At 45.4% G+C, this 14,403-nt stretch overlaps 2 protein-coding genes across 7 annotated transcripts in view; one reads left to right on the top strand and one right to left on the bottom strand.

Moving 5' to 3' along the window:
- Positions 1-14,403, bottom strand: part of CEP89 (centrosomal protein 89) — a 221,722-nt gene that overhangs the window by 62,464 nt on the left and 144,855 nt on the right. For both annotated transcript variants that reach the window (XM_075326112.1, XM_075326113.1), the window contains one exon: positions 259-426. In XM_075326112.1, the coding sequence (XP_075182227.1) occupies positions 259-426 (168 nt within the window). The remainder of the gene's footprint in view (positions 1-258; positions 427-14,403) is intronic.
- LOC142254803 (E3 ubiquitin-protein ligase RNF182-like) overlaps positions 1-14,403 on the top strand; it is a 112,375-nt gene that overhangs the window by 55,670 nt on the left and 42,302 nt on the right. The window lies entirely within an intron of this gene.

Below are 14,403 nucleotides of genomic sequence, written 5' to 3'. Positions count from 1 at the left end.
TGTAGCGATTCCTCCTATAATAACTAATTATATATATATATATATATATATATATATATATATATATATAAAGAGGATGCAGTCGATAGGACCGGCCGTATCAAACTTTTGGAGAGGAAACAAAAAAACTTCAGCCAGGTGTGCCATAGGAAGGTGTATACGGCCGGAGCCACACACGTCATGTGCTGCCCCTCGCCTGCAATAGCTTTTGCATTGAGTGTTGTGTTTTTAGGTGGGCACATAGTAAACAACGCCAACCTGTTGGACTTTTTAGTCGCCTCCACTTCCGCCTCGAGGATCTTGTTGTCCGCCGAGAGGTCGTTCCTCCGGAGCAGCAGTGCCTTTTTCTCCGCCTGCAGAGCTGCGATCTTTCCCATCAGATCGGCCGCCTCGCTCTTGCCGTCCTCCTGCTGTTGATGAAGTCGTCTGCAGAGAAAAAGAGAGCACCTCAGAGCGCAAGAAAAATGGACGCAAGACGTTCGTTACCCTGCGAAGAAACTCAATATTTATCTGGAGGGTGATGGAGGGGGGGAGGGCGGAGGGTGACATTTTTTTTTTTTTTTGGTGCAGGCCTGATGGATGAGAAATGGAGCGTCTTGGTCTAATATTGACATTAATACTAGAGAGATCAAACCAAGGGGGAGACGTGTCAGGGTAAAATCAGTCCGGGTGATTGAGAACGAAGCGGGGAAGAGATCGCGTCCTACTGCTCGGCTGGCAATTCCAGAAGACTGCGCCGCGCAGAATGAGATGCCCTAAACATGGAGCCGAGTCAGCAGGAGCCTAATACGTTGCCGCTTTAAACCCCCCCACCCGTGTCGGCTTTCTGGCTGGGCATTTGTCTAAGACGTATAGGTGGTAGGGCTTAAAGGGATATTACCGTCGTATACAGTGATGGTATATAGTGCTAGGGTCCGACCACAGTGATGGTATATATTGCACTGTGATGGTATATATTGTTAGGGTCCGATCAGTGTGATGGTATATATTGCACTGTGATGGTATATATTGCACTGTGATGGTATATATTGTTATTGTCCGAGCACTGTGATGGTATATATTGTTAGGGTCCGATCACTGTGATGGTATATATTGTTAGGGTCCGATCACTGTGATGGTATATATTGCACTGTGATGGTATATATTGTACTGTGAAGGTATATATTGTACTGTGATGGTATATATTGCACTGTGATGGTATATATTGTACTGTGATGGTATATATTGCACTGTGATGGTATATATTGTACTGTGATGGTATATATTGCACTGTGATGGTATATATTGCACTGTGATGGTATATATTGCACTGTGATGGTATATATTGCACTGTGATGGTATATATTGTACTGTGATGGTATATATTGCACTGTGATGGTATATATTGTACTGTGATGGTATATATTGCACTATGATGATATATATTGTACTGTGATGGTATATATTGCACTATGATGATATATATTGCACTGTGATGGTATATATTGCACTGTGATGGTATATATTGCACTGTGATGGTATATATTGTACTGTGATGGTATATATTGCACTGTGATGGTATATATTGTACTGTGATGGTATATATTGCACTGTGATGGTATATATTGTACTGTGATGGTATATATTGCACTATGATGATATATATTGCACTGTGATGGTATATATTGCACTGTGATGGTATATATTGCACTGTGATGGTATATATTGCACTGTGATGGTATATATTGCACTGTGATGGTATATATTGTACTGTGATGGTATATATTGTTAGGGTCCGATCACTGTGATGGTATATATTGCACTGTGATGGTATATATTGTTAGGGTCCGATCACTGTGAATGGTATATATTGCACTGTGATGGTATATATTGTTAGGGTCCGAACACTGTGATGGTATATATTGTTAGGGTCCGAACACTGTGATGGTATATATTGCACTGTGATGGTATATATTGTTAGGGTCCGATCACTGTGATGGTATATATTGTTAGGGTCCGATCACTGTGATGGTATATATTGTTAGGGTCCGATCACTGTGATGGTATATATTGTTAGGGTCCGATCACTGTGATGGTATATACTGTACTGTGATGGTATATATTGCACTGTGATGGTATATATTGCACTGTGATGGTATATATTGTTAGGGTCCGATCACTGTGATGGTATATACTGTACTGTGATGGTATATATTGTTAGGGTCCGATCACTGTGATGGTATATATTGTTAGGGTCCGATCACTGTGATGGTATATATTGCACTGTGATGGTATATATTGCACTGTGATGGTATATATTGCACTGTGATGGTATATATTGTACTGTGATGGTATATATTGCACTGTGATGGTATATATTGCACTGTGATGGTATATATTGCACTGTGATGGTATATATTGTACTGTGACGGTATATATTGGTAGGGTCCGAACACTGTGATGGTATATATTGTTAGGGTCCGATCACTGTGATGGTATATACTGTACTGTGATGGTATATATTGTTAAGGTCCGAGCACTGTGATGGTATATATTGTTAGGGTCCGATCACTGTGATGGTATATATTGCACTGTGATGGTATATATTGCACTGTGATGGTATATATTGCACTGTGATGGTATATATTGTACTGTGACGGTATATATTGTTAGGGTCCGATCACTGTGAATGGTATATATTGTACTGTGATGGTATATATTGTTAGGGTCCGATCACTGTGATGGTATATACTGTACTGTGATGGTATATATTGTTAGGGTCCGAGCACTGTGATGGTATATATTGTTAGGGTCCGATCACTGTGATGGTATATATTGCACTGTGATGGTATATATTGCACTGTGATGGTATATATTGCACTGTGATGGTATATATTGTACTGTGACGGTATATATTGATAGGGTCCGATCACTGTGAATGGTATATATTGTACTGTGATGGTATATATTGTTAGGGTCCGATCACTGTGATGGTATATACTGTACTGTGATGGTATATATTGTTAGGGTCCGATCACTGTGATGGTATATACTGTACTGTGATGGTATATATTGTTAGGGTCCGAGCACTGTGATGGTATATATTGTTAGGGTCCGATCACTGTGATGGTATATATTGCACTGTGATGGTATATATTGCACTGTGATGGTATATATTGCACTGTGATGGTATATATTGCACTGTGATGGTATATATTGTACTGTGATGGTATATATTGCACTGTGATGGTATATATTGCACTGTGATGGTATATAGTGTACTGTGACGGTATATATTGGTAGGGTCCGATCACTGTGAATGGTATATATTGTACTGTGATGGTATATATTGTTAGGGTCCGATCACTGTGATGGTATATACTGTACTGTGATGGTATATATTGTTAGGGTCCGAGCACTGTGATGGTATATATTGTTAGGGTCCGATCACTGTGATGGTATATATTGCACTGTGATGGTATATATTGCACTGTGATGGTATATATTGCACTGTGATGGTATATATTGTACTGTGACGGTATATATTGTTAGGGTCCGATCACTGTGAATGGTATATATTGTACTGTGATGGTATATATTGTTAGGGTCCGATCACTGTGATGGTATATACTGTACTGTGATGGTATATATTGTTAGGGTCCGATCACTGTGATGGTATATACTGTACTGTGATGGTATATATTGTTAGGGTCCGATCACTGTGATGGTATATACTGCACTGTGATGGTATATATTGTTAGGGTCCGAGCACTGTGATGGTATATATTGTTAGGGTCCGATCACTGTGAATGGTATATATTGTACTGTGATGGTATATATTGTTAGGGTCCGATCACTGTGATGGTATATACTGCACTGTGATGGTATATATTGTTAGGGTCCGAGCACTGTGATGGTATATATTGTTAGGGTCCGATCACTGTGAATGGTATATATTGTACTGTGATGGTATATATTGTTAGGGTCCGATCACTGTGAATGGTATATATTGCACTGTGATGGTATATATTGTTAGGGTCCGAGCACTGTCATGGTATATAATGTACTGTGATGTGTGAGGTAGCGACCACCAATGTTGTGGATGGTCGCAGTGGAGAAGGATCCCCCTGTGATATTAAACTGAAGGTGTGACTGTGGGACTTGTAGTTCCACAGAACTTGGGTTGTAATGAAGGGTTAGGTTCCCTTTAAACTGTGACCAGTGTGATGGACAGAGCTGGAGAATCACATACCTCCACCTGTGGGTGTGTCCGGTTGGGTTTTAAGAGACTGTTAGTTTTAGAAACAGGGAGAAGCCTGAGAGTGCTGCACATGGAGGATGTGTGCTGGAGAGAAGCCTGAGAGTGCTGCACATGGAGGATGTGTGCTGGAGATCTCAGTCTGTGTGAAGACTGAAGAGAGACTCCTGGAAATCAGTCCCGGTGATGACTGGGGAAAAATACTGCAGCCTGGCTGGAGAGGGCCGGAGGCTGCAGGAAGCACCACAGTGACTTGTGTTCGCTGGCTGGAGCCAGAGTGTGGAGAATCCACTATGGACACTTAATTGGACTGGAAGCCCACGGTATGTGGATGTTTTATTTTCCTTTAAGCCAGGAGAGGCTTCATTGTGTTTTGGAAGGGCAGTTTATGTTGTACTAATAAACTGCTGCATTTTTGAGAGAGACTGTGTTGCCTGTGTATGTCTAAGCTACCCTGCATCGCTGCAAGCGAGTAAAACCCCCAGGTTGCGGTAAGCAACGTTTACATATGGTGTCTCGAATGCGGGCATGCGGTCTGGTTGCTAGGGGCAACGCAGCCTGGTTGCTAAGGGCAACTGCCTAGGACGTATTGCTGTGGATCGGCGGGTCCACGAAAATCGTGTCGGCGCACTCAAGCAGCTGGCGGTGGATCGGCGGCGGCGGGTCCACGAAAATTTTGTCTGCGCACTCAAACAGCTGGCGGTGGATCGGCGGGTCCACGAACAGGGACAGCGTGCTCCAGCTGCTGGCGGTGAATCAGTGGGTCTGCAGGGTTCTGTGCTGCAGTGGCGAGAGACCAGTGACTGGAGGTTCCAGGCCAACCCGGAATTGCGGGGCCCTGTTTGGTGAGCAGTGATACACCACAGGCTGGAGATCCTGGTTGTACGGGCGGTACAACCTGGAAAGGTTAGTGGTTCTCTAACCCCCTCCCCCCTCTTTAGACCACTGGGTATTACCCATTGGAGCGCCCCTGCTGTTTGTTTTCTTGTTTCAGCATGGAGGGTGCACAAATGGATGCTATGGAGGAGCTGTACCAGTTCCTTGTGCGTGGACAGCAGGAGCCGTCAGTGCGGACCGATGTGGCAGCAGAGGACCAGTTGATAAACTCCCTTCTGGGGCCAGTACGAACACAGGGTGCCCAGCAAGATAAAGGGGAACTGGGGTCTAAAGACACTGCAAGGAAGCCACAGAAACCCCAAAAGGGGGTGGAATCCCATGAAGGGGTGGTTGCCCAAAAGGGGATGGAGCATCCCATAGACAAGGGTGCAGTGGCGCAGATGGACAGTAGTCAAGCACAAAGGTGTTCATGCTGCAAGTGTCCTGTCTGCAGTATAGACCACCCATCTGACGAGAAGCCACGTCTGTGTACCGTGGAAGTGGATGGGGAATCTGTAACTGGACTTGTAGACTCAAGGAGTTTGGTGACCCTGGTGAGGGCCACCTCTGATGTCTACCTGATTCCTGGAAAGAAGTTCCACGCCAACTGCACCCACAATAATGATAAAGAATACCCAATGACCCGTGTGGTCATTAAGACAAAAACGGACATTGGTTCTCATGATGTTGGTGTAGTTTCAGATTTACAGCACCCAATTATTATCGGTTGGGACTCTAAATTATTTGTGGACTTGTGGAAGCAGGGGGAAGTGTCCGGGTGCTTTTGTAAGAGCTGTAACAGTCCAAAGGAAGTTCCACCACAGCGGGAGGTTAAAAAGAGTCCTTATGGGGTGGTTATGTGTGGTAAGGTGAAGATAGCACCCCCTAAAGGTGACTGTTCTAAATTAGTGGGGAGCAAAGAAAAAGGTGGACATGCCCAACTTAGTGACATGATGGGTAAGAAAATAAATGACAATATGACCGTTAGTGACGGAGGAGCTCCAGAAAAGGGAGCCAACACCTGGTTAGGTGGGAACATGTTAGTCCAGGAAACCAGGGCGAGTGACGATGACTCCAGTAAATACACTAACTCTGCTAAAGGGACAAACGAGTACAGTGACGTACTGATGAGCGAACAGGGGAAAACCTCCTCCCGTCGCCGAAGGCGCAACAGGCGTAGAGAGGCGGAGCGAGCTACAACCTCTGAAAATATGGTCCAGGTAGAGACAGTGTCATGTAGTTCTGCCAAAAGGGTGGATTCCCTTCCAGAATCTGAGTGTGCAGAGAAGGTTGAGAAAGGCACGTTACCAATAGCAACCGCTAATGTAGTGTTGGACAGCAAAATCATGCAAAAGAAAGATGAGTCTGAGCTGGAACTGACACATTGTAACGGCAGAAATCAGCCGGGTGAAAGTGCAGAAAAGGAGCCGACCAAAACAGTAGTGGTGATGTCCCCTATGATTTCCTGGTGTGAGGCTGATGGTCTATTGAGTGAAAACCCTATAGGAGAAGAAATCCTGGAGGCTGTTGGTGGAGGAAAAATCCACAAAGGTCATGGTGAGCAGACCAGTGATCCAACCAGTGCTGGCGTGAATAATAGTGCAAACGGCACAAAAGCTGTTGTAGACCCCAGAGAATCTGAGGTTGAAGGTATGGAGTGCAAGAAAGCCTCTGAAGTTGCAGAGAATCAAGAGGAAATTGAGGGAGATTCTGCAGAGTCCCAAGAGATGGCTGAAGCTGCAGAAATTGAGAGAACCCTTAAAGTAGGGAAATTTAGCCCAGAAGTCCCATCAGCAGCTGAGAGCTTAACTGAACTTACTGGTAAGACCAAGATGGAGGCCATAAAGATGGACTTGGTACAGAAGATTGAGAATCTTGAGTCCAAAGATGAGGAAAAATTCAAAGGCTCTGAGGCTATGGAAAAAGCTGAGGAGAATGCAACTCCAAAGGTGGAGCCTGTGATAAGAAAAGAGGATGGATATAGAAGACCCAAGGAACGGTCTGATGCCCTTACAGCTAAAGAAATTCGGCCAGTCTTTACGTGCATGGTAGAAGTCCCTGCAGACTTGAGAAAAGCCTGTGCCAGTGAGGCGGTACATGAAAAATTCAAGACGGCCGTAGGAGCCTATAAAGTGTACTTTGCCCCAGAGTCTTGTCGGTTGGTGGTGTGCTCTGTAAGTGATGTCACAAAGAAGCGGGTGGCTATCCTGAGTGGCATGCACCTACAGTGTCTTCGCACGAAGTGGCTCATCTCTACAAAGACGGAAGAAGACACCAGACGATTGGAGCATATGAAGCGGCTCACCGCAGCGTTTCAGGAAGTGGTGGTTGTGAAGAAACCATTAATTGGGCTTGCAATAAGAGCGCTGAGAAGTAACATTCAGCAAGCCAGGAAGGTTCCAGGTATTACAGCTATTGAAGTGGAAAAAAACAGTGGAACATTCCGAATCTATGGGAAAACTGCAGAAGCAGTCAAGACAGCTCGAAGGTTGTTGGAGTTTGTGGAAGAGGTCACACAAGTACCCAGAGAACTGGTTAAGAAACTGATTGGAAGAAATGGAAGAGTCATGCAGGAGATGGTTGACAAGTCCGGTGTGACGAGAGTAAGAATTAATATTCATAATGAAGCCAAGATACTCTGTGAAGTCGGTATGGTTCCATGTGTCATTGTGGGAACAAAAGAGTGTGTTGGAAATGTACGAGTCCTCCTAGAGTACCGCCTGGGTTACCTGGAAGAACTAAGGCAGTTGACCCTAAAAAGGCAGAATATTGCAGAACAACTCCATCAAGTTGGTATGAGGTGGAGACAGCTTTCAGGCTGGGGCCAGGAGAAGGGTTGCCCACCTGATAAAGGTGTTGCCTCAGTTGGCACAGAAAGTAGGTCCTATAAAGAAAGGAACCAAGGTCATGGAAGACCTAACTACACTTTGGGCTATAGCATAAACTCTGAATGGTCCAAGTCCTCTACTCTAAACTCCAAAGGAATGGATGAAGGGAGTAATATATCTACAGTGAAGGATGGTCTTGAGAAAACACGCCAACAGAGCGATGACGGCCGAAGACGCAATGGAAGAACAAGCCATAGTAAATCTGCAAAAAGAGAATGCAGACGGTCTAGATATAGCAGATCATCTATCAGCTCAGTGCTGAGGTGCCCAGACAGTAGCCTCTCTAGTGGATTAGATAGCTCAGAGTCGGACCAGACAGTAGTTTCGACTGGAAGAGAGTTTCGCTACTACACTAGCCGTTGGAGACAGTCATGGAGAGAGAGGTCTGACCGGGGGGCGTATCTGAGAAGGGGGTTGACTGAGACGAGTCTGGTGACAATGACCGACTTTATGTCAGGAGCTGAAGCTCAAGTTTGTCAAAGAGGGCCCTCTCAACTGGTAGGACAAGGTGACACTGATGCCCTGTCTCGGGGCCCCTTTGGGTGTCAAGTGTTCAACCCTACGAGTTTGAACAGAGGGGGGGATATGTGAGGTAGCGACCACCAATGTTGTGGATGGTCGCAGTGGAGAAGGATCCCCCTGTGATATTAAACTGAAGGTGTGACTGTGGGACTTGTAGTTCCACAGAACTTGGGTTGTAATTAAGGGTTAGGTTCCCTTTAAACTGTGACCAGTGTGATGGACAGAGCTGGAGAATCACATACCTCCACCTGTGGGTGTGTCCGGTTGGGTTTTAAGAGACTGTTAGTTTTAGAAACAGGGAGAAGCCTGAGAGTGCTGCACATGGAGGATGTGTGCTGGAGAGAAGCCTGAGAGTGCTGCACATGGAAGATGTGTGCTGGAGAGAAGCCTGAGAGTGCTGCACATGGAGGATGTGTGCTGGAGAGAAGCCTGAGAGTGCTGCACATGGAGGATGTGTGCTGGAGATCTCAGTCTGTGTCAAGACTGAAGAGAGACTCCTGGAAATCAGTCCAGGTGAGGGCTGGGGAAAATACTGCAGCCTGGCTGGAGAGGGCTGGAGGCTGCAGGAAGCACCACAGTGACTTGTGTTCGCTGGCTGGAGCCAGAGTGTGGAGAATCCACTATGGACATTTAATTGGACTGGAAGCCCACGGTATGTGGATGTTTTATTTTCCTTTAAGCCAGGAGAGGCTTCATTGTGTTTTGGAAGGGCAGTTTATGTTGTACTAATAAACTGCTGCATTTTTGAGAGAGACTGTGTTGCCTGTGTATGCCTAAGCTACCCTGCATCGCTGCAAGCGAGTAAAACCCCCAGGTTGCGGTAAGCAACGTTTACAGATGGTATATGTTGTTAGGGTCCGATCACTGTGATGGTATACGGTATATTGTTAGGGTCCAATCACTGTGATGGTATATATTGCACTGTAATGGTATATATTGCACTGTGATGGTATATATTGTTAGGGTCCGATCACTGTGATGTTATATATTGCACTATGATGGTATATATTGCATTGTGATGGTATATATTGCACTATGATGGTATATGTTGTTAGGGTCCGATCACTGTGATGGTATATACTGTACTGTGATGGTATATATTGTTAGGGTCCGAGCACTGTGATGGTATATATTGCACTGTGATGGTATATATTGCACTGTGATGGTATATATTGCACTGTGATGGTATATATTGTACTGTGACGGTATATATTGTTAGGGTCCGATCACTGTGAATGGTATATATTGTACTGTGATGGTATATATTGTTAGGGTCCGATCACTGTGATGGTATATATTGTTAGGGTCCGATCACTGTGATGGTATATACTGTACTGTGATGGTATATATTGTTAGGGTCCGATCACTGTGATGGTATATACTGTACTGTGATGGTATATATTGTTAGGGTCCGAGCACTGTGATGGTATATATTGTTAGGGTCCGATCACTGTGAATGGTATATATTGTACTGTGATGGTATATATTGTTAGGGTCCGATCACTGTGATGGTATATAATGTACTGTGATGGTATATGTTGTTAGGGTCCGATCACTGTGATGGTATACGGTATATTGTTAGGGTCCAATCACTGTGATGGTATATATTGCACTGTAATGGTATATATTGCACTGTGATGGTATATATTGTTAGGGTCCGATCACTGTGATGGTATATACTGTACTGTGATGGTATATATTGTTAGGGTCCGAGCACTGTGATGGTATATATTGTTAGGGTCCGATCACTGTGAATGGTATATATTGTACTGTGATGGTATATATTGTTAGGGTCCGATCACTGTGATGGTATATAATGTACTGTGATGGTATATGTTGTTAGGGTCCGATCACTGTGATGGTATACGGTATATTGTTAGGGTCCAATCACTGTGATGGTATATATTGCACTGTAATGGTATATATTGCACTGTGATGGTATATATTGTTAGGGTCCGATCACTGTGATGTTATATATTGCCCTATGATGGTATATATTGCACTGTGATGGTATATATTGCACTATGATGGTATATGTTGTTAGGGTCCGATCACTGTGATGGTATATATTGCACTATGATGGTATATATTGTTAGGGTCCGATCACTCTGATCCCTACCAACCCAGAGCACGAGGAGGCTTCAGGGTCTATTTACCTTCTGCTCCCCTCTATTATTGGACCTCCAGGCACCCATTGTAACGCAAATGTGAACCGGTGCAAATCTCGACACAAAAGCGCCAAAGTTGCCCCTTTTAAAGTATTTTGAGCCTACGTGTATAAAATAACAAAATGATGCTTTAGTTACCCTCCCCAGGTCTGGATCGGTGTCATCATCACTGCTACGGGATCTGTTGATCAGCTGTAGGGGCGGTGACATCATGGTGATACAGCTGCAGCCAATCACTGAAGTCAATGACTCATGCCGTATACATCGGGTGAGCTCAGTCATTGGCTGCAGGGGCGGTGACATCATGTCGACAGCTGCAGCCAATCACTGAAATCCATGACCATGCTGTATACATCGGCTGAGCTCAGTGATTAGCTGCAGGGGTGGTGACAACATGGTGACACAGCTGCAGCCAATCGCTGAAGTCAACGACTCATGCCGTATACATCGGGTGAGCTCAGTCATTGGCTGCAGGGGCGGTGACATCATGTCAACAGCTGCAGCCAATCACTGAAATCCATGACCGTGCTGTATACATCGGCTGAGCTCAGTGATTGGCTGCAGCGCTGTCAATGTGATGTCACCGCTGAGGCTGATTAACAAAGACTGATGCAGCAGCGTAAACATAGCCTGAATAGTCCACACCTCTTTAGGGACTTAAAAGGGAACCTGTCACCAGACTTTGGCCTTCTAAACTAAAACCAGCACCTTAAGCTGCGCTTGTGCTGCATTCTATAAAAGGTGCACGTTACCCCCTGACCTCCCCTGTAACCTCCCAAACCACCTTTATAAAATCTCCTGCCCGGTATGTAAACTATGCAGTCCGGTCCGATGGGCGTCCTAAGCCGCCCTCCTGTGATAATTGACATGGATGACGCCTCGGACGTCATCCACGTAGGCGGGCAAAATCTCCATATTCCCAACTCGCGCAGGCACACTTCACTCTGCCCTGTTGCGGGCAAAGCTAAAAAAGAGAATTTTGTTTACTTACCGTAAATTCTTTTTCTTATAGTTCCGTATTGGGAGACCCAGACATTGGGTGTATAGCTTCTGCCTCCAGATGACACACAAAGTACTACACTCAAAAGTGTAGCTCCTCCCTCTGAGCTTATACACCCCATGGAGAACCAGATCTAGCCAGTTTAGTGCAAAAGCTGAAGGAGAATAGCCACCCACAAGTAAAAACAGAGCAAGAACCGGAACAACTGGAGACTCTGTCCACGACAACAGCTGGTGATAACACGCGGAACAAGAAACTGCCAACAGGCAACAGGGAGGGTGCTGGGTCTCCCAATACGGAACTATAAGAAAAAGAATTTACGGTAAGTAAACAAAATTCTCTTTTTCTTTATCGTTCCTATGGGAGACCCAGACATTGGGACGTCTCAAAGCAGTCCATGGGTGGGAATAAACAGAAAAACTGAGAAGTAGGCGGAGCCTAACTTCACAAATGGGCGACAGCCGCCTGAAGGATGAGTCTGCCCAACCTCGCATCTGCCGAAGCATGAGCATGCACTTGGTAGTGCTTTGAAAAGGTATGCAGGCTAGTCCAAGTGGCAGTGTTTAACCTAAAAAGACTCAACTTTATTAATTCGCATAAAATTATCCCGGATACCGCGTCACTGTGGGGGCGGGCCGGGCATGCGTCATTACACAGATATGAATGAGGTTCCGGTTTCCACCATATAAAAAGGCGCTCTTTTCAAAAACACATACACACGTCCCCTGAAGAAGTGGGAAACGCGCGTCGGGACAGAGGACGGGCACACCATTCACCACCATTGTCAGGTCAGTGTATCTATTCATTGCCGGAGTGACTTCATTTAATTGGGGAAGTTTATGGTCGGTGATTATACTGCCATGTTGCTTGTCGGCTGAAGTATAACAGAATTAATTAGGCTTCATTGGGATACATGATATATGAATGCCGAATTATTGGTTGAGCTCAGGCAGAAACTTTTGTGGACCAGTGTCTCTGGGAAACAGTTGAATGATAGTTTTGATCTTATCCCCAATTATACCTGTGTACCCACCGTGTATGGTGGGAAGTTTATATTTAAGTTCATTTTAAAAAATACCTTCAGTACTGGAGAAGTAACTGTGTGTTCTCGGCATTATGGAGATCACTGGGACAATATTGGTATGTAGCTACATCCAGTGTGATGAGGAAGTTGAGATCTCTGTTTGATACAATTGATTGTTAATCATTTTATGCAAATTAATAAAGTTGAGTCTTTTTAGGTTAAACACCATCCCTTTGAGTTCTTGGTGGTTAGAAATTATTGTTGGTGTAAAACCTAAGTATGAGGTTAATGGTTTTTGGACAAGTGACGTATAGTCCAAGTGGCAGCCTGACAGACTTGTTGAGCCGTAGCCTGGTGCCTGAAAGCCCAAGAGGCACCGACAGCTCTGGTCGAGTGTGCTTTGATCCCCGGCGGGGGAGGCACCTGAGTACACTGGTAGGCATCCGAAATGGTCGATCTAATCCAACGGGCTAAGGTCGGCTTAGAAGCAGAGAGACCCTTGCGCCGACCTGTGGTTAGCACAAAGAAGGGAATTTTGTTACTTACCGTAAATTCCTTTTCTTCTAGCTCCTATTGGGAGACCCAGACGATTGGGTGTATAGCACTGCCTCCGGAGGCCACACAAAGCAATTACACTAAAAAGTGTAAGGCCCCTCCCCTTCTGGCTATACACCCCCAGTGGGATCACTGGCTCACCAGTTTTAGTGCAAAAGCAAGAAGGAGGAAAGCCAATAACTGGTTTAAACAAATTCCCTCCGAAACAACCTCGGAGAACTGAAAACCATTCAACATGAACAACATGTGTACCCGAAAAACAACCAAAAATCCCGAAGGACAACAGGGCGGGTGCTGGGTCTCCCAATAGGAGCTAGAAGAAAAGGAATTTACGGTAAGTAACAAAATTCCCTTCTTCTTCGGCGCTCTATTGGGAGACCCAGACGATTGGGACGTCCAAAAGCTGTCCCTGGGTGGGTAAAGAAATACCTCATGTTAGAGCTGCAAAGACAGCCCTCCCCTACGGGTAGGCAACTGCCGCCTGCAGGACTCTTCTACCTAGGCTGGCGTCCGCCGAAGCATAGGTATGATAATGTTTGGTGAAAGTGTGCAGACTCGACCAGGTAGCTGCCTGGCACACCTGTTGAGCCGTAGCCTGGTGACGCAATGCCCAGGACGCACCCACGGCTCTGGTAGAATGGGCCTTCAGCCCTGATGGAACCGGAAGCCCAGCAGAACGGTAGGCCTCAAGAATTGGTTCTTTGATCCATCGAGCCAGGGTGGCCTTAGAAGCCTGCGACCCCTTGCGCTTACCAGCGACAAGGACAAAGAGTGCATCCGAACGGCGCAGGGGCGCCGTGCGGGAAATGTAGATTCTGAGTGCTCGCACCAGATCTAACAAATGTAAATCCTTCTCATACCGATGAACTGCATGAGGACAAAAAGAAGGCAAAGAAATATCCTGATTAAGATGAAAAGAGGATACCACCTTCGGGAGAAACTCCTGAATGGGGCGCAGCACTACCTTGTCCTGGTGGAAGACCAGGAAGGGAGCCTTGGATGACAGCGCTGCTAGCTCAGACACTCTCCGAAGAGATGTGATCGCTACCAGAAAAGCCACTTTCTGTGACAGTCTAGAAAGTGAAACCTCCCTCAGAGGCTCGAAGGGCGGCTTCTGGAGGGCAACTAGCACC

This window comes from Anomaloglossus baeobatrachus, chromosome 10, assembly GCF_048569485.1.
Source record: "Anomaloglossus baeobatrachus isolate aAnoBae1 chromosome 10, aAnoBae1.hap1, whole genome shotgun sequence".
Lineage (NCBI taxonomy): Eukaryota > Metazoa > Chordata > Amphibia > Anura > Aromobatidae > Anomaloglossus > Anomaloglossus baeobatrachus.
This window is presented reverse-complemented; position numbering and strand designations above follow the sequence as displayed.